This window comes from Schistocerca nitens, chromosome 4 (assembly GCF_023898315.1).
Source record: "Schistocerca nitens isolate TAMUIC-IGC-003100 chromosome 4, iqSchNite1.1, whole genome shotgun sequence".
NCBI classification, from domain to species: Eukaryota; Metazoa; Arthropoda; class Insecta; order Orthoptera; family Acrididae; genus Schistocerca; species Schistocerca nitens.
The window spans coordinates 480,828,673-480,854,691 of NC_064617.1; the positions used below are offsets into that span (position 1 = coordinate 480,828,673).

Genomic DNA, 26,019 nt, shown 5'->3' on the forward strand with positions numbered 1-26,019 from the left:
GTGCCTTCCATAGTTTGAATCTTTTATTTAGCTGGCAGTAGTGGCGCTAGCTGTATTGCAGTAGTGGGAGTAACCAAGATTTTTGTGAGGTAAGCGATTTGTGAAACGCATAGGTTAATGTTAGTCAGGGCCATTCTTTTGTAGGGATTATTAAAAGTCAGATTGCGTTGCGCTAAAAATATTGTGTGTCAGTTTAAGCACAGTCTTGTATCAAATTTTTCTAAAGGGGACGTTTCAACCTTCATATCTCTGACGGGACCCATCTAGCATCAAAGTGGTTCAAATGGCTCTGAGCACTATGGGACTTAACATCTGTGGTCATTAGTCCCCTAGAACTTAGAACTACTTAAACCTAACTAACCTAGGGACATCACACACATTCATGTCCGAGGCAGGATTCGAACCTGCGACCGGACCGGTCACGCGGTTCCGGACTGAAGCGCCTAGACCGCACGGCCACACCGGCCGGCTCTAACATCAAAAAACCAACGTCATATTATAGCCCCCTTTGTCCCATGAAACATTTGTCCCATAAAATTTTCAGCTAGTACCACACTTTCGGAGTTTTTCTAGGTGGCAATAGGTAGTGAATCTCCCTGTATTCTTATTAGACACTGCTGAATGAAACTAGTCTGCTCTGATCTTGACCTTTGGAGAAACGCTACCTGACTGAATACGTACTGAACACGACTGCAATGCAAGCTGCATACTCTGAAATAGACTCACTTTGCATCTTTCTGGAGAGTGGACGATGCCTGCAAAGAACGTAAAGTCACTGAGTTTGCACTGTGCTCACTAGTTGGCGTTGCCAGTGCAGAGACCAGACGAAATCGCGAGAATCCAATAAAAGGAAGGAAAGTACCGCTGGACCAAGTGTGCCAGATGCAACCGTGAAGAGGGTGACGGAATGTTTCGTACGCAGTCCAACAAAATTATTGATCCTTGCAAGCCACGAACTTGGAATACCGTAGCAAACTCTGTGGAAGATTTTGTGACGGTGGTTACATTTCGAACCGTATCGTCTGCATCTCGTGGAACAATTAAAATAAGTATTTCGCGTAGTCTACAATTTGCTCAACTGGTCGCAGATGAAGGAATTATAACGCAGAGAAAACTTGAATCATGTTTCCCTTCCTTTATTACGATGTTTTACTTGAATTTTTGTTCAGATGAGAACCACAGGATGAGATAGTTACATGGCTGGCTTGCAACGCACTTGAGCAGACTGCTCTGATGATGGCTAGCGTCGAAACACTTAAAATGGATTAAGAAATGAAGGGATACTGGATTCTAGTTTTCTCTGCGTTATAATTCCTTCATCTGCAGCCAGTCCAGCAAACTCCTGACAACACAAATTATTCACCCTTATCGCCTCCCTACGGGGTGTCTTTATGGCACACCTTTGTTAAAACAAGAAAAAGGTTATGGCCGGACCTTTCAATTTTGCGTCACAATGCAGGAAGCACTTGAGAATGAACATTTCACCTCCAAGCTGACGTTCAGTAACGAAGTAACCTCCATTTAGCTGGAAAGATTTATTAACAAAATGTGAGAGTAGGGGGACTGAAAGTCCTCATGACATTTTGGTGCGCGATGGAGATTCGCCGAATGTTAATATTCTCTGCGTAATGTCAAGCTGTGTGAATCGCTTTTCTTCCCTGAGAAAACTGTCGTGAGTACCTCTTACCTCGATATTTTCCACTTGTAGCTGTATCAGTAACTGACTGGTGACTGCGTGACTTTTATCTCCCGACAAGACGGAGCAGACGCTCTTTGGAGCATGGATGTTCGTTATTATAGACAATACCGCATAAAATGATCATATCTTCTAAATTCTTTTAATTTCCAGTCAAAAGACCACTGAAAATTATTATCATTGGGATATATATCATAAGTTGTTTTTTCAATAACTTGACGAATGCGTGAATTAAAAACACATTTAGGCCACGTTAATTCAAAAGAATATACATCAGGTTGAGGTGTAGTTCTATAGTTCAATGGATTTATACTTCGTATATCATTTGTAAATTTGAAAGAAATATGTTTCAAACGTTCTTTTATTTGTAAATCAGAAATAGTTCTATTTAATTCTTCATCTGAGTATGTAATAATATCATCAGATTCGTCTGAATCCCATTCTAACATTGCCCTTGCGTCTGATATAGATGGAAGAGAATCACTAGAATTGGTGTCCAAGGTCTCTACAGCTTCAAAGGATGGATCGTGTGACATTTCTAGAGATAAAATTAATAAATAAATCAAATATAGTAAAAAATATCTGTTAGTGATTTTACATAACATAAAGACTACTTGCCAGAAGCGATGGAGATCAAAGTACTCCGTGATAGTAGTACTGAACATCTGCCGTGTACTGCAGTCGTTTTATACCTATATCTGTTTGGATAGCCTTGACTGATCACTTGCCAAGTGTGCAACATAAACAGCCTTTTCAGCTTCACTGGATTGGGCGTACTGACAGTGCGAAGATGATGTGGCTGTGTTCCCTTGGCCCACCAGGTCACCTCACGTAGCGCCTTGAGACTTTTTCCTTTGCGAGTACATAAAGGACCGAATGTACGTACCTCTCTGAGAAAAACACTGGGTCAGCTCCAAGACTGCGTCAATGTTGCTGCAATGACCGTTGACAGGATGCTGTTACATAAAATATGGAACGCACTTAAATGTGTCTAGCGTGACCAGAGGAGCACTTATTGGTCACTTGCGGCTCTGTTCATGTCTCAGTCGTATTTGTTGTACATGTTACAGTTTGGTAAATATAGATGTTGGAAAGCGAATGAATCATTCGTAATAGCCCTATGTTTACGTGGCCTCGTTTTCACAAACACACACACACACACACACACACACACACACACGCACATACGAACTAAACGACCATCAGGAAGGATAGCGCGTGACAGGAGGAACAGGATATATAGAGGGGGGGGGGGGAATCTTATAACGCAAAGTTGAAAAATAATATTTTTGCTTATGGACTTCTGTGTAACAACTCCTGGTGTCATTTCAATGAAAATGTTTGTGGAATTATAACAGCTACGCTAAATGAACAGTAAAAAACTATACTTGTAAGAAGCAGAGACCTTCTATATATCAATCTCTGTAGACCTCTCAAACAACACTACTCTTCGTTCTACAAAGTTATAGTTTCTTTGTGTAAGTAAACAACGACGTGAATTTGTTTCTTTCTTTCCTTTCTGGCAGAAGCACTACACAGACGTAAATGCGTCCGTAGTAAATTTTGCCAATAATAATTGGGCTATTTTGTTTCAAAAATGTCTTTCGCTTTGTTAAATGTTCAACCTTTCAATTCTCCTGTATTAACTGTATGAAGCATGTGATTTTTGGCCGTTTGATTTAAGTTGGGAGCGACTTGCTTGCTGACGCGAAGATCGAGCGCCAAAGTGCTGTATCGTGAGATATTTCACCTTTTGAAAATCGAGCCTACATATTTATACGAAGTCCGATTAACGTATTGCGAAGTATTTTCATTTGTATGCATTTTAACTATGTACGCAGTTATTTTTCTTCAACAGCGCCATTAAGGAACAATGACCATTTTGGCTTGAATCTATCATTTTTAGCGGTAAATTCAGGAACTCTGACCTTACTCAAAACCGAAATAATCAACGTTTAAAACAATTTTAACCTTTTTGTTGCCTTTGAACTGGCTTCCCTTCCTTTATGCCTTCATTATATACACAAAGACAAAATCTTACCAATTTATATCAAGGAAACTACTTGAAGAGGTGACTGTGACAGGACTCAAATATAACTTCGATGAATTGCTTATACTCACAAAATTCGGTGTCTCATAATTTCAGATTGTATTCTTCTTTTCCGTGTCGATGGATATTGTATGATTAGACTATGTAGAGTGCATAAACGGCATAAATAAGTCACAAATAATGAGAGGAAATAAAGAGAAAAAGCTAAACAAAACATTTATAAAATTGGTAAGATGAAGACAGACGATACAATTTTTTTTCAATAATATGAAATACGCTGCCACACATAAGGTAGGGTTGGTTGACTGATTTAGGGTAGGGGACCATACAACGAGGTCATCGGTCCCATCGGCTTAGGAAATGATGGGGAAGGAAGTCGGCCGCGCCCTTTCAAAGGAGCCATCCCGACATTCACCTGAAGTGATTTAGGGAAAGCTCAGAAAACCTTAATCAGGATGGCCGGACGAGGGATTGAATCATCGTCCTCCAGAATGCGACTCCAGTGTGCTAACTACTGCGCCATCTCGCTCGATATGAGGTAGGGACATCATTGTTTATTCCTCTGCTTATGTTTGTGATAAAATTTTGTCAGTGTGGTAGACAATTCATAGCCCATAATTTATCTGAACTTTGTTATTCAAATTTGTTAATTACTTACAGTTCAACAAGATGGCTGAATTTGTGTGCATGCTAATTACATGAAATACTATCTTGTTTCTGCAGTTCGATAATTTCTTGTTGAAAATTTACGCTTTGATCTAATATTTCTTCTCTATCGCTGTTTAAAACGGATATAGAAAATTTATTAAAACAATTTCAGTCATCTGTGGCATGATAAAGATAGATAGGAAAGATAAATAGGAAATTGGCAGAAAACAGTTATGACGGATGAAAAGCCGATGGCCGCAAATTTGCTGATCTGGCAGTTGATAGTATACAACATTCGGTTGGTGAAATGGAGTCGCAAGCTGAAGGTGATGAATTAATTCCGCAAACCAGTCACACCGTTGATTCTTTCGTAGAGTTGTACAAAAGATAAGACGTAATGATAAAAAAAATTCACGTCATGTAATCAGAATAGAAAGTAATCATAAAGACAAGTTTTCATAGGATATAATCCGAAATAATTAAAAGACAACTACAACGACATTGTGGATACTATAAAGAAATCAATAGAGGAAATTCGTTTAATACGACTTGAGCAATTCTGTTGAAAAAGAACTTCTCAGCAGATAACAGAAACAATAAATAACTTAGTTACTGATCAGGAAGTAAGATTAAAAGAACAATTTGATGTGACGAGACTGAACTTTTCTCGTGAATTTACGTCATATTTACGAGATGGGTATCAGAGAAAGACGAACAGACTAGTGAAAAACTGGACTCGGAGTTAAAAGTTGCTATACACCAGGATAGTGAGGGAGCACCATCGGGATGAGATGCTTCTGGAGAGCTAATTCAATCTTGAAACCTCTTGGCAGATTAAGACTGTGTGCCGGACCGAGACTTGAACTCGGGACCTTCGTCTTTCGCGGGCAAATGATCTATCATCTGAGCTACTCAAGCACGACTCACGACCCGTCCTCACAGCTTCAATTCTTCCAGTACTTCGTCTCCTGCCTTCCAGTCTTAGTCGTATAAAAGTAAAACAACAGTAAGTAAGGACTTCCTGGAGTTACGAAACAATGTAGCTGCACAAATGAATCATATGAGGAGGAATTTGTCCACTGTACATGAAACATTGCCCATCTGTAATAGGACCGGTGATACCCGTTTCGAGTTAGTTTGACAGGATACTTAAAGACAAAATAGATCGTAATAGCCCGTCACCGAACTGTTTCTCATACAGGCTGGAGGCAGCTCCTATTTTGTCACCTATTCTATTGTAAGAAAGGTTACTAAAACATAGACAGTTCCAAATCTTTTAATCTGACGAATCGAACATACACCCCAGTTTTGAGAATGAAAACATGGTCCAATTACGCTGTATGCACTTTATTATCTGCGCAATTGTCCAATTTCAACTGTGGGTCGTTTTCAAGCACGTGTTTTAATCTTCACACTTCATTTCACTTTGTTTTATTTAAAGCTTATTCGTTACTCACTCATTAGTTTTCATAAAATCAGTCAAAGGCGTTTTTCTTAGGAATGGACTGATACACAAAAGATACACTTCACTATACAGGAGTTATCGGTGGTGAAGCAGTACTATGGCAACAGGAACTGTTGAGTGTTGACAAACGTATAAATATTTGAGAAGGCTTTATTGTCGAGGTATTGGTCTACCTGTGTGAAGCACATACTCAGGAAAGAAGGTTTTAATTCAGAGCAGGTTACCTCAAGTAAATACTTTTAAAAGTATATGAACAAAACATGGTACTGAGATGAACCGATCTTACACCAGTTGCGAATTCTTTAAGTTAAGCACTCACTAAGTATTAAAGACAAATAACTACATGTTCCTGAAGTAAAGTTAGAGCACTCTATGTCTATATTAGACTCAACAGATTTAATACATGAATATTTCAAAATGAATAATGCCAGTGGCACCGGCCACACCTGTTTATTCTCTTAACTTGTTCGCTAATGACAGTTGGCACACCACTCTGTAGCTCCATCCCCTTACCACTGTGTATAAAGTCACATACAACCAAATGTTTTGTGAAATGATGTTCATGAGAGTAAGAAATAAAATAGATTAGAAAAATATTTGGTGCACTACATCTGCTCTTCGGTGGGGTGGGGGGTGGGGGTGGGGATGGGGGGGAGGAGTCGGGTGTGGGGTTGGAGACTTGATTTGAAGGCCTTTTGACAAAATAGCTAAGCCTTGAAGAGATAAAGTTTCTGACACTTCATCTACACAGTTAGCAGCAGCTTTTCGTGAAATATTTCAATTTTCCCTCAACACTCTGAGTTTTTCTTAATTATCATGATCACTTTCAAGTGATGAAATATTTGTTTGCAAAATTCATCCTCACACTTGTTAATCTGATACCTCATTTGCTACTGCGTAAAGCCATGCGGCGGCATGCCAGTCGGAAACGAGTGAGCAGAGAGGGCTGTGAAGAAGACGTCAGCCAACTGCCCACTGATTGACCCCTCTCCAGGACGACAACGCGACAGCAGCGCCCTCTATGCGACGAGGACATAGGCGCCGCACCGAATGGTCGGGGCTCACTTCTACAGCAGCATCAAGATTAGACATTTCAAGACCAGTGACTTCGGAATTGTATATACTGAAGAGATTTCTTATTTGCATGTCGCCCTTTGCTTACAACACTTCCGTGTTATTGTCAAAGTTAAATATTGCCATTGTTCATTTCGTCCGTCCCAGTAAAGGAGTGGTCAGCGTGACGGATTGCCGTCCTACGGGCCCGGGTTCGATTCTCTGCAGGGTCGGAGATTTTCTCCGCTCAGGGACTGGGTGTTGTGTCGTCTTCCTCATCATTTCATTCCCATCCGGCGTGCAGGTCGCCCAATGTGGCGTCGAATGTAATAAGACCTGCACCAAGGCGGCCGGACCTGCCCAGCAAGGGGCCTCCCGGCCAAAGCAAGCCAAACACTCATTTCCATTTCATTTTCATAGTTCATTTCGTAATAAAACTCATTAATACGATTTGTTTGAATGTTGTCTAGCGGTCCGAGAAGGCAGGCTTCCTAGACCCTGCATATTTGACGTCAAGGCAGGATTCAACACCATTTGTCCTTGTCCCACTCTTAGTTTGGCTATGAAAGTTCGGGCAAAACTCAATTATGTCATTTATAGGAAGTCTTGTTTTCACTCCGCTCAAACATTTCACTATAGCTTTTCGAGTGTTAATCGTACGACAGTACATCTTCCTTGCATGCTGTCATAGGGAAAAGAAAATCTCAACTCGGTATCTTAAACCGTTTATGAAACGTGACGTCTTGTATAACCACATGATTCCCGATATCCAGGTATATAATCTAAAATCTTGAGAGCTAAGAGATATATCGTCCTAACCTCAAGTTTAAATACAATTTCCGGATATCGGCTAAATTTCATATGCAGTAACGTACGACTTCCAACTAACTCTATGCAAAGTCTATGCAGTGCCTTTCAAATTCTGCAATCTCTTAAACATCTCGTTCAGTCATTTACATAGTTTCGTACAGCACAGTAACGGAAAGAAATTCAGTCTTTTATCGAGCAAAGATATGAAGCTGTAAGATGTGAAAGAATCGATTTTTTTCACTGAATAGCTTTTAAACAAGTATGGTGGTAATATTTCATGGCAGCCGGTACGTCACTCCAATGCTTCACTAAAAAGATTCCTAACTGTCATTGTCACGCCGGCTGCAGCGACAAGATTCAAACATGTCTGAATTAAAATGTCGCCAGTTACAGTGGACAACAAGCAATGACACGAACGTCGCCAACCCAGTACACTTCCGTAGCTATACTAGCAGTTGTGTTTTGCCATATGAAACCGTTGCGTGGTGTCGGTCACTTCTCCTCCTCATGAAAGGTGTAGCTTTTAAGTGTGACGTCTAGCTACTAAATATTACTCACCAGTGTCATAAAGAATAATACTAAAACTGTCTAATGGACCTTATGTGAGAATTGAGATATCAGACTGGGTATCTCGACATCGCGACCTCAATGCAGCTTTGCACTATACCATGACAAATTTCTTTTAGTAACTTCAATTTTTATAAGCAGTAAATGCAAGAAAACTTCAATTTAGACGACTTGCAAACCGAAACTGCCACACTCATAAATAACATTTCTAACGGAAGCTGAACACTACAGTGAATACGTACTGACCCAGTTTGAGTGGACCTTAAGTGAAGCCAGAGTATAAACGATTTTTTTAAGACCATCTACATCTACATCTACATCCATACTCCGCAAGCCACCTGACGGTGTGTGGCGGAGGGTACCCTGAGTACCTCTATCGGTTCTCCCTTCTATTCCAGTCTCGTATTGTTCGTGGAAAGAAGGATTGTCGGTATGCTTCTGCGTGGGCTCTAATCTCTCTGATTTTATCCTCATGGTCTCTTCGCGAGATATACGTAGGAGGGAGCAATATACTGCTTGACTCTTCGGTGCAGGTATGTTCTCGAAACTTTAACAAAAGCCCGTACCGAGCTACTGAGCGTCTCTCCTGCAGAGTCTTCCACTAGAGTTTATCTATCATCTCCGTAACGCTTTCGCGATTACTAAATGATCCTGTAACGAAGCGCGCTGCTCTCCGTTGGATCTTCTCTCTCTCTTCTATCAACCCTATCTGGTACGGATCCCACACTGCTGAGCAGTATTCAAGCAGTGGGCGAACAAGCGTACTGTAACCTACTTCCTTTGTTTTCGGATTGAATTTCCTTAGGATTCTTCCAATGAATCTCAGTCTGGCAACTGTTTTACCGACGATCAACTTTATATGATCATTCCATTTTAAATCACTCCTAATGCGTACTCCCAGATAATTTATCGAATTAACTGCTTCCAGTTGCTGACCTGCAATTTTGTAGCTAAATGATAAGGGAACTATCTTTCTATGTATTCGCAGCACATTACACTTGTCTACATTGAGATTCAATTGCCATTCCCTGCACCATGCGTCAATTCGCTGCAGATCCTCCTGCATTTCAGTACAATTTTCCATTCTTACAACCTCTCGATACACCACAGCATCATCTGCAAAAAGCCTCTGTGAACTTCCGATGGCATCCACAAGGTCATAACTAAATGTATCCCACAGTCATAGATGTAATAATGTCAGCATGGGTTAACTAAACGCTTACCCTTTCCCTAATTGTGTTTGTGTTTGTATATGTAAGATACTTCTGTTACAAATTCAGTACTATATGATTTGATTGAAATAGGCCACTAATGAAATGGGCTGTATTTCCGATTTGGATTGTGATACATAAAAACCAATAGCACCACGTAAACAAGAAGGACGCTACGCTCTAGGTTGATTTGAAAGAGTTGTGTAGATAGAAATATTTAACTGTATTTTCTTATTTCAAAAGTTGTGAATGATAGCACCATATTATTTTTCTTATTACTATGTAGTGTAATGTGTATGTTCAAATGTATGTTAGAATGCAAGGATAGAAAGCGACTAGCATCACGAGGCACTCATTTCAATATGTCTGGTATTTAGAAAAACATTTTAATTTCAACCATGGTCATTTTGGCTTAAAGTTATAAGAATTTCTGAACATGATTAGTATGGTATTCTTTCCTGGTGGTGCAAACAGGGGATGCTGCTGTGCTTCGTGCAGTCTTCTTGTATTTTACAGCCAGTCGTATTAGAACAATGTGGTCCAGTAGACAGTTAATGCTCAGCGTGGGCAGCTTTTGGCTAGAGTCCTACTCAATCTTTGGAGAGCAATCCAGTTACACCACTTCACCTTAAAATTGTACGGGTGACAGAAATCTTAAGCAGTGAGTTGGGACTTTTTTTCAGACTGATTTCAACTGTTGTATGTTATCTCAACTGAAACACTTCGTGTGAGGACTGTCGTGTTTCATGTGGAAAATTTGAACAATCACATAGAAAATGATGTGGGAAAGACGAACCATCAACTACGTTTTGTTATCAGAACCCTTAGAAGAAGCCACAAATCTACCAAAGAGAAGCTTTCCCGTCCTCTTATGTGATATTGCTGCACCGTATGGGATCCTTACCGGTTAGAATTGACGGAATATACTGAAAAAGTTCAAAAAATGGCAGTTTGTCTTGTGTTATCGCAAAATGGCGGAGAGGGTGTCACGGATATCATACGTGAACTAAGGTGGAAATGATAAAACCCTTTCACGGGTCATAGGAAGTATACTTACCAGTAAGTATATTTTCTTGCTGCGTTCATGGGAACACGTCACACTACTTCTGTGTGCTCCTGGCATCCAGTGGTAGCTCGCTGAACCAGCTGCAGTTTCTGTTTGTTGTGAAGTAGAACTTTCAGTGCTGTGGGAGTAAGCCTGTACGTATCACCAAATGATGCTGTTTTAAAGGCCATTGAGGAGTATGCTTACCAACCAAGTACTTTCATTACAAGTATACTTACCATGAAATTAATATTTCTTTTGTGGATTCTGTGAAGCATATTTACCACCAACTTAGTAATTTTACTACGCTCATGGGAAAATGTCTTACCACATTTGGATGTACCCGAAATTTTTCTGTAATGCACTTGCAAGGTGCATACAACAATCAGTTTCTGATGGTATGTGACATCACTAAGGATGGTAGTCGAAACACATTTCTTTGTTTCTACAATATAAATTACTGTTACCTGTATCAGTTCATTTCTTTAATGAGCAACAAACGCAGTTTCTAGGATTTCTGGAATCTAAAAACACTAAACACAATATTTTTTCTTTTTTCACGTTTGATGGCAACACAACAGCTCACGAAAGGGAACTGGTATATACCACCATAATATAACACCTCACAAAAGGAGCATGGGAGACATATATACACTCCTGGAAATTGAAATAAGAACACCGTGAATTCATTGTCCCAGGAAGGGGAAACTTTATTGACACATTCCTGGGGTCAGATACATCACATGATCACACTGACAGAACCACAGGCACATAGACACAGGCAAAAGAGCATGCACAATGTCGGCACTAGTACAGTGTATATCCACCTTTCGCAGCAATGCAGGCTGCTATTCTCCCATGGAGACGATCGTAGAGATGCTGGATGTAGTCCTGTGGAACGGCTTGCCATGCCATTTCCACCTGGCGCCTCAGTTGGACCAGCGTTCGTGCTGGACGTGCAGACCGCGTGAGACGACGCTTCATCCAGTCCCAAACATGCTCAATGGGGGACAGATCCGGAGATCTCGCTGGCCACGGTAGTTGACTTACACCTTCTAGAGCACGTTGGGTGGCACGGGATACATGCGGACGTGCATTGTCCTGTTGGAACAGCAAGTTCCCTTGCCGGTCTAGGAATGGTAGAACGATGGGTTCGATGACGGTTTGGATGTACCGTGCACTATTCAGTGTCCCCTCGACGATCACCAGTGGTGTACGGCCAGTGTAGGAGATCGCTCCCCACACCATGATGCCGGGTGTTGGCCCTGTGTGCCTCGGTCGTATGCAGTCCTGATTGTGGCGCTCACCTGCACGGCGCCAAACACGCATACGACCATCATTGGCACCAAGGCAGAAGCGACTCTCATCGCTGAAGACGACACGTCTCCATTCGTCCCTCCATTCACGCCTGTCGCGACACCACTGGAGGCGGGCTGCACGATGTTGGGGCGTGAGCGGAAGACGGCCTAACGGTGTGCGGGACCGTAGCCCAGCTTCAAGGAGACGGTTGCGAATGGTCCTCGCCGATACCCCAGGAGCAACAGTGTCCCTAATTTGCTGGGAAGTGGCGGTGCGGTCCCCTACGGCACTGCGTAGGATCCTACGGTCTTGGCGTGCATCCGTGCGTCGCTGCGGTCCGGTCCCAGGTCGACGGGCACGTGCACCTTCCGCCGACCACTGGCGAGAACATCGATGTACTGTGGAGACCTCACGCCCCACGTGTTGAGCAATTCGGCGGTACGTCCACCCGGCCTCCCGCATGCCCACTATACGCCCTCGCTCAAAGTCCGTCAACTGCACATACGGTTCACGTCCACGCTGTCGCGGCATGCTACCAGTGTTAAAGACTGCGATGGAGCTCCGTATGCCACGGCAAACTGACTGACACTGACGGCGGCGGTGCACAAATGCTGCGCAGCTAGCGCCATTCGACGGCCAACACCGCGGTTCCTGGTGTGTCCGCTGTGCCGTGCGTGTGATCATTGCTTGTACAGCCCTCTCGCAGTGTCCGGAGCAAGTATGGTGGGTCTGACACACCGGTGTCAATGTGTTCTTTTTTCCATTTCCAGGAGTGTATCACCATAGATTTTGTCCTAAATCACAAAAATAAATCATAAAAAACTGTCAATTGATTACTTCGCTGTGGCGCTATAAAAATGTGCCCGCATATTGATATAAACAAAGGCGTATTTCGTTGCTACGGGAACTGTTTACAAATACCAACTTTCTTCTCCGAATACAAAAATATTTTGTTGACTCTCAACTACACAGGGAGAAATGGCCTTCGTAATAAAACAAGGGGAATCAGAGAGCGCGGAAAGATATAGGTCTTCGTTTTTCCCATGTGCTATTCGAGAATGGAACTGTCGAGGAATAACAGTCCTTAAGTGGTACTGTCAACTCTCTGCCAAGCAAATAATTTTGAATTGCACAGTAGTGATATAGATGTAGCTGCAATTGAAATTTTAACGAAAAGTGAAACAGCCTTACTAATGAACTTTAATATTAATGCATAGTCGCTACTTGGATCTTGGTTCTGCTTTCAAGGTTGCTGATATAACTGGCCAATCTGCCAAATCTTATACGTTACTCACGTAATCTTAATTGTACTTATCTATAGCCTTAGTTCTTTAATTTCGACATGGGAAATAAGAAGCAATTAAAGATCTTATGAAAGGCCAATATATTTGTGTTTGTGATCTGAACGACAACATACAGCATTAAACTTCGTCGATGACATTATTCTTTCCAATGAATTTTCATTCATTTTATTTAACTTATTTAATTATTCATTAATTGTTACAAAATTTATGCTTGTAATTGTCTGACAAAACCTACTGTAGACAGGCGATGGTGCTGCTAGGGCATATGTACAGCAGTTAAAGATGTTAGAAGAGCATATGTGCAGCAGTGAAAGAACCACCTCTGTGATTGTAGGACCACACTTCGTCATCGCAATAAATGCCAATTCTATGACTTTGACTCAACATTTCGAGATTATTTTCTGGTCTAAGAGGGCCAGCTTACAACAGAACATAAAAAAAACTGTGCGTGAAGACAGTTTACAAATTAAATGTATAAAACTGAAGAAGGATGTAGAGTTTGAAGTATATTCAGGATGTAGGTCATTAGAGAAATAACATAAAATCGGATTGGGAAAGGGTTCCAAAGTATAGTTTATGATCTTTTCAGGGTACTATTTCGGAAATTTGTACCTTTTTCAATCCGAATACAATTCTTCAAAGTATGCGAAGCATTCTGTTAACTCTGCAGTGCATAAAATAAAAATATTACTTCGCCTACTATATTTCCACCTGAGAGAGAATCAGTAAATGTATTTGCTCCTATACAATAACTTAAAGTTGTAGTGGCCAATTTACTCCAGCTCAATACATTGAGAAACTGAATGAATACACATGAATACCTTCAGTAGTAAGAAACCACAACTTTTATTTGTTTGTAAAATATAAACATGAATAACAAATATGAACAGGTTCACAAAAATAGAAACGAATATACGTTCTTATTTTCATCCACAGCAGACAGATATAATAAACAATACTGCTGCTACATTGTTCAAAATCGTATACAATCTGTGGAAGACAAATTACTTTATCACTTGCCTTCAGCATGAGCTCGAATCGTTCAATATAACGGTTTCATTTACATATTGCTTGCACACATTTTTACCATTATTATAATTTTATTTTGGAGCCTGTTTGTTTTTTAATGCTTGCTTTACACATCACTTGTACAGGAATTAAAAAATGTTTCAAGTGTGACAACCACTCTGAGCGAACTAGGGCAGTTGAAGCAACTTCATTTTATGGATATAAAACAGATTTAATTCTCAGTTCCGATATTTACAATGTCCATAAACCTGATTTAAAAATATAATACTGGCCTTTGTGAAATATCTGTACAGCTCTTTAAAGGACTCCCACTCCACTTATATTTATCCAAAGGATAATTCGTTAGTAAGACAAAAATGTGTACTTAAATGCAAATAGTTGATCTCTATGAGATCTAAACTGGTTTCCGGAAACACGCACTCCGCGAGTAAACTTAAATTTATGTGGCGTGTGAAACTAATTACTTCATCGAATTTTTCAGTTGAATCGAAGTAACAACATGCAAATTTTTTTCAACAGTTTGTTCTTCATCTCATAATAGCAATTTGAGCATATGATATTATAGAGAAATAATTTATCACTCTTGAAATTTCCAGAATGTCGGTCAGACAACAGTGGAATTACTCAATCTCGATTTACACTCTTGCTCACTAAATCATTACAAATATTTGTATAATACATTGTAGCAAAATAAATATCTTACGACAATAGTTCGTTTGGACGGAGTAGTGTATGGAGACGATTTTCTCGTTATGTCACAAAGTTCGGACAGCAACGACCAGAAGATCATGACGCGTTGATCTGGAAGAGGCTATGCATTGCTCTCCGTACTTCGGAACATTACGTGAAATGAGTGTTCGAGTTCTGTCGAGAACCACATTGTGTGCTCCAGAGTAGCCGGACGCAGCCGACAGGGTCGTCATTTGCCATCTACTACGCTGCAGCCGCATAGTAAAAGGACAACAAAGGTGTCCTCAAAACAGTTGTGCAGGCGTCGCAAGCTTCAAAATTAACTAGGTTAGCACAAGGTATAGGCTACAGTCATTAGAAACAAAGAACCGCAAATATCCACATCTTTTGAACAGTGAAATGGAAATTTTACAATTTACATTTCGTTTTTCAAAGAAGATTGCCGTTGACTACCACCTTGACTGAGGAACTATGTAATCTGCAACATCATGATTTTTTTGCCACAAGACACAGAAATTTGACTTCCATGAATCCTCTGCTATAGAAATTCACATGACAGACTGCCTGACAAATAAAACGTCGTTGCTTAACATGGTATGAAGTATTGTCGCAGCTATAAGGTGTCTGACGCAGTAGTCTCACAATACTATTGGTGATTTTAAACTGACTCCTACTGTATTTTAGTATACACAAAGAGGCTTAATTAAACCTGATGAAATGAGTTTGCAGATGAAAATAACGTGAGTTCAATCTTCCAATTTCTGTTCGCAATTCCCAGTCACTGCGGTCGTTTCACATTATCTCGTGGCGAGTAAACGATTTAGTATGTCTGGGTAGATCTGCTATTTCATTATTAATTTGTATTTGAGGGTACACCGTTCGAAGACTATGCTGTCTTAAACCCAGCAAGTTACTGTGAAATACCGAAGTTCTATGATCATTTCAAGTTTTACTATTTTCTGTTTTATATTTTCGAAAGCTAAAAAGAGACACTTTGATACGCTTCTAATATTGTTGCAAGGAACAGAAAAAAACTTTTTATGTGTGCTTCACAGAGATTACGTGGTAGCGTAGTTGTAAACAGACAATTTTAATTGTGGATGGAACGGTGTGTGGGAAGATTTTACTGTTTATTGTCGACTTACGTTAAACTATTATTTTCCCGCAAGACAACGAGCTCACGTTCAAACTGAAACAACTGCCTTTAAAAAAATGTATATAATCCTAGAGAAATTGTAGTGAACTCAACGAAAGACATTTCGAAGGCCACATCTTTGTAACACGATCGAAAGCACAGTTTTGAGCGGAGTATTCATATAAACACATGCTCTGTCCTCAATGGTCCTCCATATATAGGCACTTCACACTGCCAGGAGTAGAAAATGTTCAGGTAATATAAAATTAACAGTTAATTGCTTATTGTTAATTGTTCACGACTGTTCTTTGTAATTCAATTTCAAACATTCCACCGCTGGCGTTAGCTGGTGTAGATACGTGTTAATCAATGCTGTTTCCTGGGTAGAAAGATGTAATAAGGAGTATCACGTTGAGCAGTGCCAAGTGAAGATAGGAGACACCTCAAATGGGGTACATGTGGCGGAATAAGCAATGCATCGTCCCCTTGCCTATCAAAGGCTAATATCTAGAGAAATAAACAAAATCTGTTTTCTATGATTCTACTGCAGTCGTACAAGTGACGTTCTCAATTACGTGAAATAATAGCAAGCGCATCTTTTAGTGTTCACTTGAGTAATCTCAGAACGTCAGCGTAGATAAACAACGCACAACATTTCCAAGCCAGCTGCATAACGCAGTGAAACTGGTGACGGCTTTTTAAAGAAAACTAGACAGTAAAAGTAAACAAAGAATGATGAGCCAATTCAGTATCTACGGCTTTGTCATTCTTGGTAGTTTCTAACAGCTATTTCTCGAAAGAGGCCTCATACAGAGCATGTGTTTATATGTTATTTTCCTTACTGTCATCTCTTAATATGTATTATTTGTTTCCTGAAATAGATTATTTGTGGACAAGAAAGCGTGCGAGTTCGTTACACCTTACAGCAACATTGTTGTGCAATTACTAAGCACATACAGGGTGAGTCAGGATGAAAGTTACATGCTTTGATGGGTGATAGTATTAGTGATTCTGAACAAAAACTTTCAATGGACATTATGTCTTATTCAGAATCGTTTCCGTGACAGAACACATTTAATATTACTTTTGAAGGTTTTCCTTGAACAACTCGCAAACAGCACCCTCCAGCGAAAACGTGTCGCAATGCAAAATTCAAGTAAATTAAATTTCCTACAGAATAGGTCCTATTCATTTCTTCTCTAGCACTAATAGTTTGCGCCTTAGCTTAGGTACTCCTTGTAGTCCAATTTGAGGTAGTTTCCCGAATTTGTGGATCGCAAGTGTCCTGCTTCAAATTGTTCGTTTCATCTTCCTCTACACTACTGTGGTATGTTGTAAACAATGACAATGATTGAATAATATAAAAAATAACAATGTGAGGAAGAGATTTGTAGCTTGAGCCGGCGTGTGCATTGAGGCAATCTTACATCTGTGGTCGTTATCTCTAACTTCAGCCTGTTTCACACCGATAGTGGCTTACTATGGTACGAGTAAGGTAGTTGTTATAAGAGCAAGAAGCAATTATTTCAGTTTCCGAGAAATATCTTTTTTCCACTTAAAAGGAAGTTTTTCTGTTCTTAATTTATTTCAGCTATATATGCACAAATAAAATTAAAATTAAGTGGTTAGTAATTATGATAGACATTTATCTCAATAACCGTGTTGTGAATTATCCCTCCGTTTTATTATTTTAGGTTATGTTGACGATTTACTGAAATGGGAGAAAAATTGTGCCTTGTTCCAGTTGGTGATATTGGGCCATGATCATAGCACGACATACATTGTAATAGTCTTTTACAGTACAGCAACAGAGAGTAATAACATAAAAATGCAACATAACCTAAAAACATTGAAAATAATTTGTTGGTTTTGAATGTTTATTAACATGAATGTTAGGCCTAATTTGTTAACCAGAAAAATTGTTTTTATGTGTGCTTATTTTGATGTTCAGTTTATTTTCAGTAAAGTGTGTTCATGTGACTTGTCCACCTGTTTTAAGCTCTGGTCCATGGTTCAAGATCACATTGCACCTTGAGCCAAATACAGAATTTGGAAAAATTATCTCTACGATGCAGCCTTTTAATAAATTTGTTACACTTTGTGGTTCATTCGATGGGACATAACGTAAGTAATTAAATGGCTGAATAAGCACATGAATAACCCAGTTATAGCGTCTGATGTGGCGCTGCAAGGAAAACATACGCAAGGTACAAGCCCTACTCCTACAAGAAATGTGTTCTTTCTAGGAAACTATTCGGAATAGCGCATATGTCGATATGAAGTTTATCGTTCTGCATCACCTTACTAACACCTCTCAACGTATGTGCCTTTCCCCCTGACTCACACTGTATACTTGATTGAAACATGACTGCAGATTCTGAAATTTGCAGGATTATTAACTCATTACAAGTTCAGGAGGTGGATATCGATATATTAGCACTTAAAAGTTGTATGAGAAGAATTATTCTTTTATTCCTCAGGAAACGTTCAGTACCAATTTGGAAGTATAGAAAAAATTTCTTTATTGTCGTGTGACCACAAACTTGTTAAGACCTCACAGTACAGGTTTCGGTCAGCAATGACTATCTTCAGAAATGTTTTAAAAACATTTCCTAGTATAATGGAGCAATAGTGGCACCGTCAAAAGATAAACACAAAGTCAGCTCAGCGTCGTAGCGCGACGATGCTGAGCTCGGATCACAGATGGAATAAAGAAATATATTCTACGCGGCTTGTGAAAGTAGGTAGTATGCTGTATCTGCGAGAAAGGAAGTTGTATGCGAGCCTGTGTTGTATACTTCATAGTCAGTTGAAAAGGTATAATGTAGTCTTAGGCTGGTATCCGGCTACTTTTGGTTGCTCCCCGTATTCATATTCTCCCAGTGAATGCAAACGACCGTCAGCGTGTGTAGTGGAGCAATAATGCGTAAGATTGACACTCGGGTCTCGTGTCAAGACCTGGTCGTCAGGTCGAGTGGTGTCGTCCTCGCGGCCGGCGTCTGTGACGCTGCAGCGTCGACGGCGCTGTCTTCACTCTCCGTCGCCTTGCTGTTGCTGTCTTCTGCGCCAGAGAAGGCAGCGTCGCTGCCACAGTCCTGTGCTACCGCCGCACCACCACTGGCAGGGGACGAGGACCCGGAGCTGCACGACCTGGTCGAGCCTTCGCCCTTCTCGTCGCCCTTCACTGACAGGTCGATGGGCTGCTCCTGGACGGGACCCAGCGACAACAGCGCCACTGCGGACTTCTCGCCTTCCTGCTGCCGGTTGAAAGGCGCCTTGTGCCTCGAGTTAGGCGGTGGGGGAGACGACGTCGCCGAGGAGCAAGAAGACGGCGACGACAGCCTGGCCTCGAGTGCTAGGGGCGCCGGGTGCCGCTGGTGTTGCACGGGCCTGGGGGGCTGCAGGGACTGCACGAAGGGGAGGAAGAAGTTGCGGTGAGGCGACGGCGCGTGGTAGAAGGCTGCGGCGGCGGCTGCGGCGGCGGCCGCGGCGGCGACACCCCCGCCCCCCGCAGCCGCCGACGTCTGCTGGAAGGGCGACGCCAGGAAGGGCAGGGCGAAGGGCGGCACGCCGGGGTGCGAGTGCGGAGGCACGAGCAGCGAGCTCCTCGCCGCCCACAGCGCCGCCGCCGCCGCCGCCGTGTCCTGAGAGCCGAAGCCGCCCTGCTGCTGCGCGTGAGCGAAACCCCTCATTGGCAACGGAGCTGGCGACGGCGTCGTGTCCCTCTGGTGCTGCTTGTCCGGGAATACGTTGTTGTTGTCGGCGTCGACGGCGTGCCTCATCCGCGAGGCGTCTGCCCACAGGAGGGGTTTGGCCTTGCCCAGGGAGCTGGCGGGTCCCGGAGGCTCCAGAGGGTGCGGCAGTGGCGGCGGCGGCGGCAGCGGCAGCTGCTGGTGGTCCTGCTGCTGGCGCTGCTCCTGCATCAGGCAGTGCAGCTTGAACCAGTTGGAACGCCGGCCGTAGCGGGAGCCGCTCTTCGACATGCCCACCATCAGGCACTTCCGCAGGCGACACGCCTTGCACGACGTCCGGTTCTTCTTGTTGATCACGCACTCCCCGTTATTCTTGCACTCGGAGATAGAACCGAGGTTATTGTACGTCCGGCCGAAGAAAGACTGTGAACAGAAACAAAACGAAATTCGATTTAGCGTCTATTAATTGCGCATAGGCTAGAGCACGTTCCTCATTGACAACTCCACCAATGAGGACTATGGGTATGGCAAGCGGAACATGCCCTGTCAACGAACTCGTTATTACGACTACAGCTATGGCAATAGAAACGTGCCCCGCTGACAGCCTCATCGGAAACCTTATCCATGACGACGGAATTGAAATTCTGGCAAATTCAGTGGTGACAAGTAAAAATTTGTACCAGCCAGGACTCAAACCCCTATTTTTCACTTGTACACGAGAGACCTTGACTACTTCGACTACCCAAGCATGCTTCACGTCCGACCCATATACCCAACTCACCGTACACTACATACAGGTCCGAAAGAGTCGACACTACACAAGTGAAATACGAGTATGTGCTGCTTGAGGGTAATTAATGATCGTTCAGTGCAGATAAACTCTTCATCTGACATCTTGCGAGAATCAGGCTGCGAGCAATGAGGGTAATGGACAGGGGATGCTACGCATGTAGTGCAACAATTTGGGAAGCGTGTTCAGATAGCCGAAGCGGTTAATGGAAGTGCTAGCGTAAAGCGGAAAATCCGGTCCGGCATAAATTTTTCATTTCGCACCATCGAATTTATTTCAGTGCCCGATTGCGGCTACCGTCGAAATTTCAACTTCATCTATGGGATCAAAAACAAATGGTGTCAGCCGGCCAGAGTGGCCGAGCGGTTCTAGGCGCTTCAGTCCAGAACCGCGCGACTGCTACGGTCGCAGGTTCGAATCCTGCCTCGGGCATGGATGTTCGTGATGTCCTTAGGTTAGTTAGGTTTAAGCAGTTCTAAGTTCTAGGGGACTGATGACCTCATAAGTTAGGTCCCATAGTGCTCAGAGCCATTTGAACCATTTTGAACAAATGGTGTCAGACACTACAGATATAAATGATGACTATGACTATGACAACAGGAACACGCCCCACCGGCGGAACCATTAGTGACCCCATCAAAGAAAACTGTGGTTGCGGCAACAGAAATTCTCCTCGTCAGTGGCAGCATCCAGCTACACCAATGACGACTATGACTGCGGCAACAGGAATATATCCCGCCGGCCGTCCCACCGGATACTCCGTCGTTGATGAATATGGCTGTCGCAAAAGGAACATCGCGTATCACAGCTTAGGCAAAGGACTTGGACTACGGAAGGGCTGTGTATACGTACTTTTCTTCTGAATAAGATACGGAATATCGCTGCACTGCACCTGCAGCAAGAAACAATGCGAAAGGAGCGATCCAAACTGTGCTTCTCCTGAGAGTCAGTAGACGCCAGCTGTCACCCATGGTCGATCCGTTAAAACGCTCAAGAAGGAACGATCAAAACACATCACCGCCACCGCCGCACCTGAATTAGCGACCACCAACCCATTCGACACAATAGAAGCAGCGGAACCGGAAGTAGCGACCAGCAATCCGTTCGACGCAATTGAAGCAGCTGAACCGGCAACAGAAGAAAACGCAAATCCATAACAGCATCAAGCTCAGAATTTGCAGCAAACACCACGAGGTGAAAACTGCACCTAAAAGCATAAACATGAAGTTTGCGCGTGGTTCTAGGGACAAAATATGAGGGGACTCATCGATCTGTATTATTTATTACACATTTAGTTAGTCTTCATCGTAATATAATCCGCCAGTAATGCGCTATAATTGGTACCCCAGACAATTTATTGAAATCATGGCTGTTAAAATTAATAAGAAGCAAACAATGAGAGAGTCAAAATCTTCGAAAATAACTGCTGGGATTAGTTTTGTTCGTCATACTACATTAGGCACTTACGATGGTGATAGTGAAACAAATTTTCATCCCCATTGCTTGACTGGCCAGCGAAAAAGAGATGATGTCGCATGGTTCTTGATTATCAGACCACGTTTTGGTTCTTTATTAGCAGACACTGTTCTAAAGCAGTAGGTTATATCCATAACCTCGCTGGAATCCGTCACGGAGTGTGAATATCACGCATTATTAATGAGCATACGTAGATTGGACGGAGACATTAAGGTAACTGGCCCCACCACGGTACTCAAGAGGAAAGGCCTTTTATGTCTGCGCCAGGTTCCTGACTATACTTTCATCTGTAACAACACGAACACAACAGCGCAGTGAAGAAGCCCTTGTCACAGATACAGATTTGACAGCCCATACCATAAAAGCAAATCATATCCACAATGACTTTGTCCAGCATCGTATTGCGGGATCTCCCAACTCTAGAATATGAAGCAAGCATTGACGTTGGAGCGCTAGAAGATTGGTGACACATTCACACTACAGTCGATTTCTATTGAATTTACACTATAGTGTATCTCGAACTATTTGTCTCAAATCCATTACGAAACATTACTTTCCAGAGGTTAATAGTCACGAATTCTAATCAGCAGGCGGAGACAGCTCTGGAGGACGTCACCACAAAAAAGGAGGAAAAATCTACAAATCTGAGGGTCAGAGCATGGAGTGTTAGTTCCTTTAATAGGATTGGTAGATTAGAGAATTCAAAAAGAAAAATTGAATTTAGGCACAGTTGGAATTAGTGAAGTGCGCTGGCAGGAATACAGGATCTCTGACCATAACAATACAGGTTTATCAACTCAAATTCATACAGAAAATACAGGGGACTACGGAAAGGCATCACATACTATCAACAGCATAGTTACCGCTTCTCCAAGCCAATGCAGATGCCAACCCAACACATACCACAGCTTTAAGAATTTATAAGGTTTCCATCTCCGCAGACGACGAGGAGTTTGAAAGAATCTATAATTAAATAAAAGAAATAATTCAAATTATCGAACCAATATTTAATTGTGACTCGCAATTGGAATTCTATAGTAGGAAAAGAAAGAGACACAAACCTAATAGAAGATGGACTGAGGGAATGAAATGAAAGAGGAAGCCAGCTGGTAGAATTTCGCACAGAGGACAATTTAATCATTGTAAACACCGGAAGGTTTTAGGTAGTTTATAAAATGGTGAAACACATGTAGGAACCAGATTTTAAACTGTAAAACATATCCTGGAGCAGATGAATACTGTGACAGTAATTCGTTGGTTATGAACTGTACCTTAAAACTCAAAATATTGTAGAAAGGTAGGAAATTAAGGAGTGGGACCTAGAAAAGATAAAAGAATCATAGGTTGTAGTCAGTTTTAAAGGAAACACTAGGCAACTGTTGACTGGAACAGGAGAAAGGAATACAATAGAACTTGATTGCATAGCTTTGCGAAATGGGTGAAACTTGCGGAGCATCAAGTAGGCGAAAAGGCATTGTCCTACGCGAGATACTGAATGTAACAGTTGAAAGAAATAATGTAGAAAAGCGGATAATGCAGGTAACAGATTAGGCAAAAGTGAAAACAGATGTCTAAAAATTAGACTGACAGGAAGTGCAAAATGGCAAAGGAAGGTTAGCTAGAAGAGAAACGCAAATCCATTGCTGCATGTATATGGTGAAGACAGACGTATGATATAGGAAAATTAAAGAAAACTTTGGAGCAAGGACATGCATTCATATGGAAATCAAGAGCTCTGTCGGCAGGCCAGTACCAAGGGTATAAGGAAAGCCTTAATGATGGAAGGAATATATAGCAGACCTACGTAAAGAAAATAAATGTGATACCACTGTTATGAGCCGGCCGGTGTGGCCGTGCGGTTCTAAGCGCTTCAGTTTGGAACCGCGTGACCGCTACGGTCGCAGGTTCGAATCCTGCCTCGGGCATGGATGTGTGTGATGTCCTTAGGTTAGTAAGGTTTAAGTAGTTCTAAGTTCTAGGGGACTGATGACCTCAGAAGTTAAGTCCCATAGTGCTCAGAGCCATTTGAACCATTTTTGAACCACTGTTATGGTAAAGAAAATGGAATATAATGAGACTGATGAAATACCAACAGCCTTCAAGAACATTGTAATAATACCTTTCCCAAAGAAAATAGGTACCTGACAGTTGTTTAACAAATCATGGCTACAAAAAATTGACATGAATTAATTACCGAAAAAGGGACAGTCTGCCTGAAGCGAACCTCTTGTATGATCAGTTTGCATTCCGTAGAAGAGTGGAATCAGACGTGGCAGTATTGGCCCGACGACTTATATGATAGCCTGAAGAAAGTCAACCCTGCGTTTATAGCAACTTCACATCCAAGGAAATATTTTGACAATGTTAAGTGCATCAGTCTTCTGACTGGTTTGATGCGGCCCGACACGAATTTTTCTTCTGTGCCAACCTCTTCATAACACAGTAGCATTTCTAACCTACGTCCTTAATTATTTGCTGGATGTATTACAACCTGTGTCTTCTTCTACAATTTTTCCCCTCCACAACGTCCTCTAGTATCATGGAAGTCATTCCCTGAAGTCGTAACAGATGTCCTGTCATCCTGTCCCCTCTCCTTCTCAATGTTTTCGAAATATTCATTTCCTCTCTGATTCTGGGCAGAACCTCGTCATTTCTTACCTTATCAGTCCAACCAATTTTCAGCATTCCTCTGTAACACCACATTTCAAATGCTTTGATTCTCTTCTGTTCCATGTTTCAGTACCGTGCAATGCTGTTTTCCAAACGTACATTCTCAGAATTTCATCCGCAAACTAAGCCTTATGTTAAATATTAGTAGACTTCCCTTGGCCAGAATGTCATTTTTGCCAGTGCTAGTCTGCTTTTGATGTCCTCCTTGCTCCTTCTGTCACTGACTATTTTACTGCCTACGTAGCAGAATTCCTTGAATTCATTTACATCGTGACCGTCAACCCTGTTGTTAAGTTTCTTGTTGTTCTCATTTCTGCTAGTTCTCATTACATTCGTCTTTCTTCGAGTTATTCTGAATACATATTCCGTACTCATTAGACAGTTTAGTCCATTCAACAGGTCATGTAATTCTTCTTCAGTTTCTCTCAGGATAGCAATGTAATCAGCGAATCGTATCATAGTTATCCCTTCACATTGCATTTCAATTCCACTCCTGAACCTTTATTTATTTCAGTCATTGCTTCTTCGACGTACAGATTAAAAGGTAGGAGGGAAGACTACATTCCTGTCTTATACGCTTTTTAATCCGAACACTTCGTTCTTGGTCGTCCACTCTTATCATTCCCTCTTCGCTCCTGTACATATTGTATATTACGTCTCTCCCTATAACCTCCCCCATTTTTCTCAGAATTTCCAACTTCTTGCAGCATTTTACATTGTCGAACACTTTATCCAGGTCGACAAATACTATGAACGTGTCTTGATTTGTCTTTAGTCTTGCTTCCATTATCAACCGCAAAGTCAAAATCGCCTCTCTCGTGCCTTTACCCTTCCTAAAGCCAAACTGTTCGTCATCCAACACATCCTCAATTTTCTTTTCCATTCTCCTGTATATTGCCGGCCGGAGTGGCCGAGCGGTTCTAGGCGCTACAGTCTGGAACCGCGAGAGCGCTACGGTCGCAGGTTCGAGTCCTGCCTCGGGCGTGGGTGTGTGTGGTGTCCTTAGGTTAGTTAGGTTTAAGTGGTTCTAAGTTCTAGGGGACTGATGACCTCAGAAGTTGAGTCCCATAGTGCTCAGAGCCATATGAACCATTTGAACTTCTGTATATTATTCTTGTCAGCAACTTGTATGCATGAGTTGTTGAGCTGATTGTGTGGTAATTCTCACACTTGTCAGCTCCTGCAGTCTTAGGAACTGTGTGGAAAATATTTTTCCGAAAGTCAGATAGTATGCCCACTGACTCATACATTCTACACACTAACGTGAATAGTCATTTAGTCGTTTCACTGCCACTTCTCCCAACGATATTAAAAAGTCTGATGGAATGTTATCTATCGCTTCTGCCTTATTTGATCTTAATTCCACAAAAGCTCTCTTGAATTCTGCTT

At 41.9% G+C, this 26,019-nt stretch overlaps 1 protein-coding gene across 1 annotated transcript in view; it reads right to left on the bottom strand.

Moving 5' to 3' along the window:
* Nucleotides 1–18,953: 18,953 nt before the first annotated feature.
* LOC126252375 (zygotic gap protein knirps-like) overlaps nucleotides 18,954–26,019 on the bottom strand; it is a 421,698-nt gene continuing 414,632 nt past the window's right edge. Inside the window, exons 3-4 of the mRNA XM_049953267.1 lie at nucleotides 19,515–20,117; nucleotides 18,954–19,409 (exon numbers count right to left, since the gene is read on the bottom strand). Of these exons, the coding sequence (XP_049809224.1) occupies nucleotides 18,954–19,409; nucleotides 19,515–20,117 (1,059 nt within the window). The remainder of the gene's footprint in view (nucleotides 19,410–19,514; nucleotides 20,118–26,019) is intronic.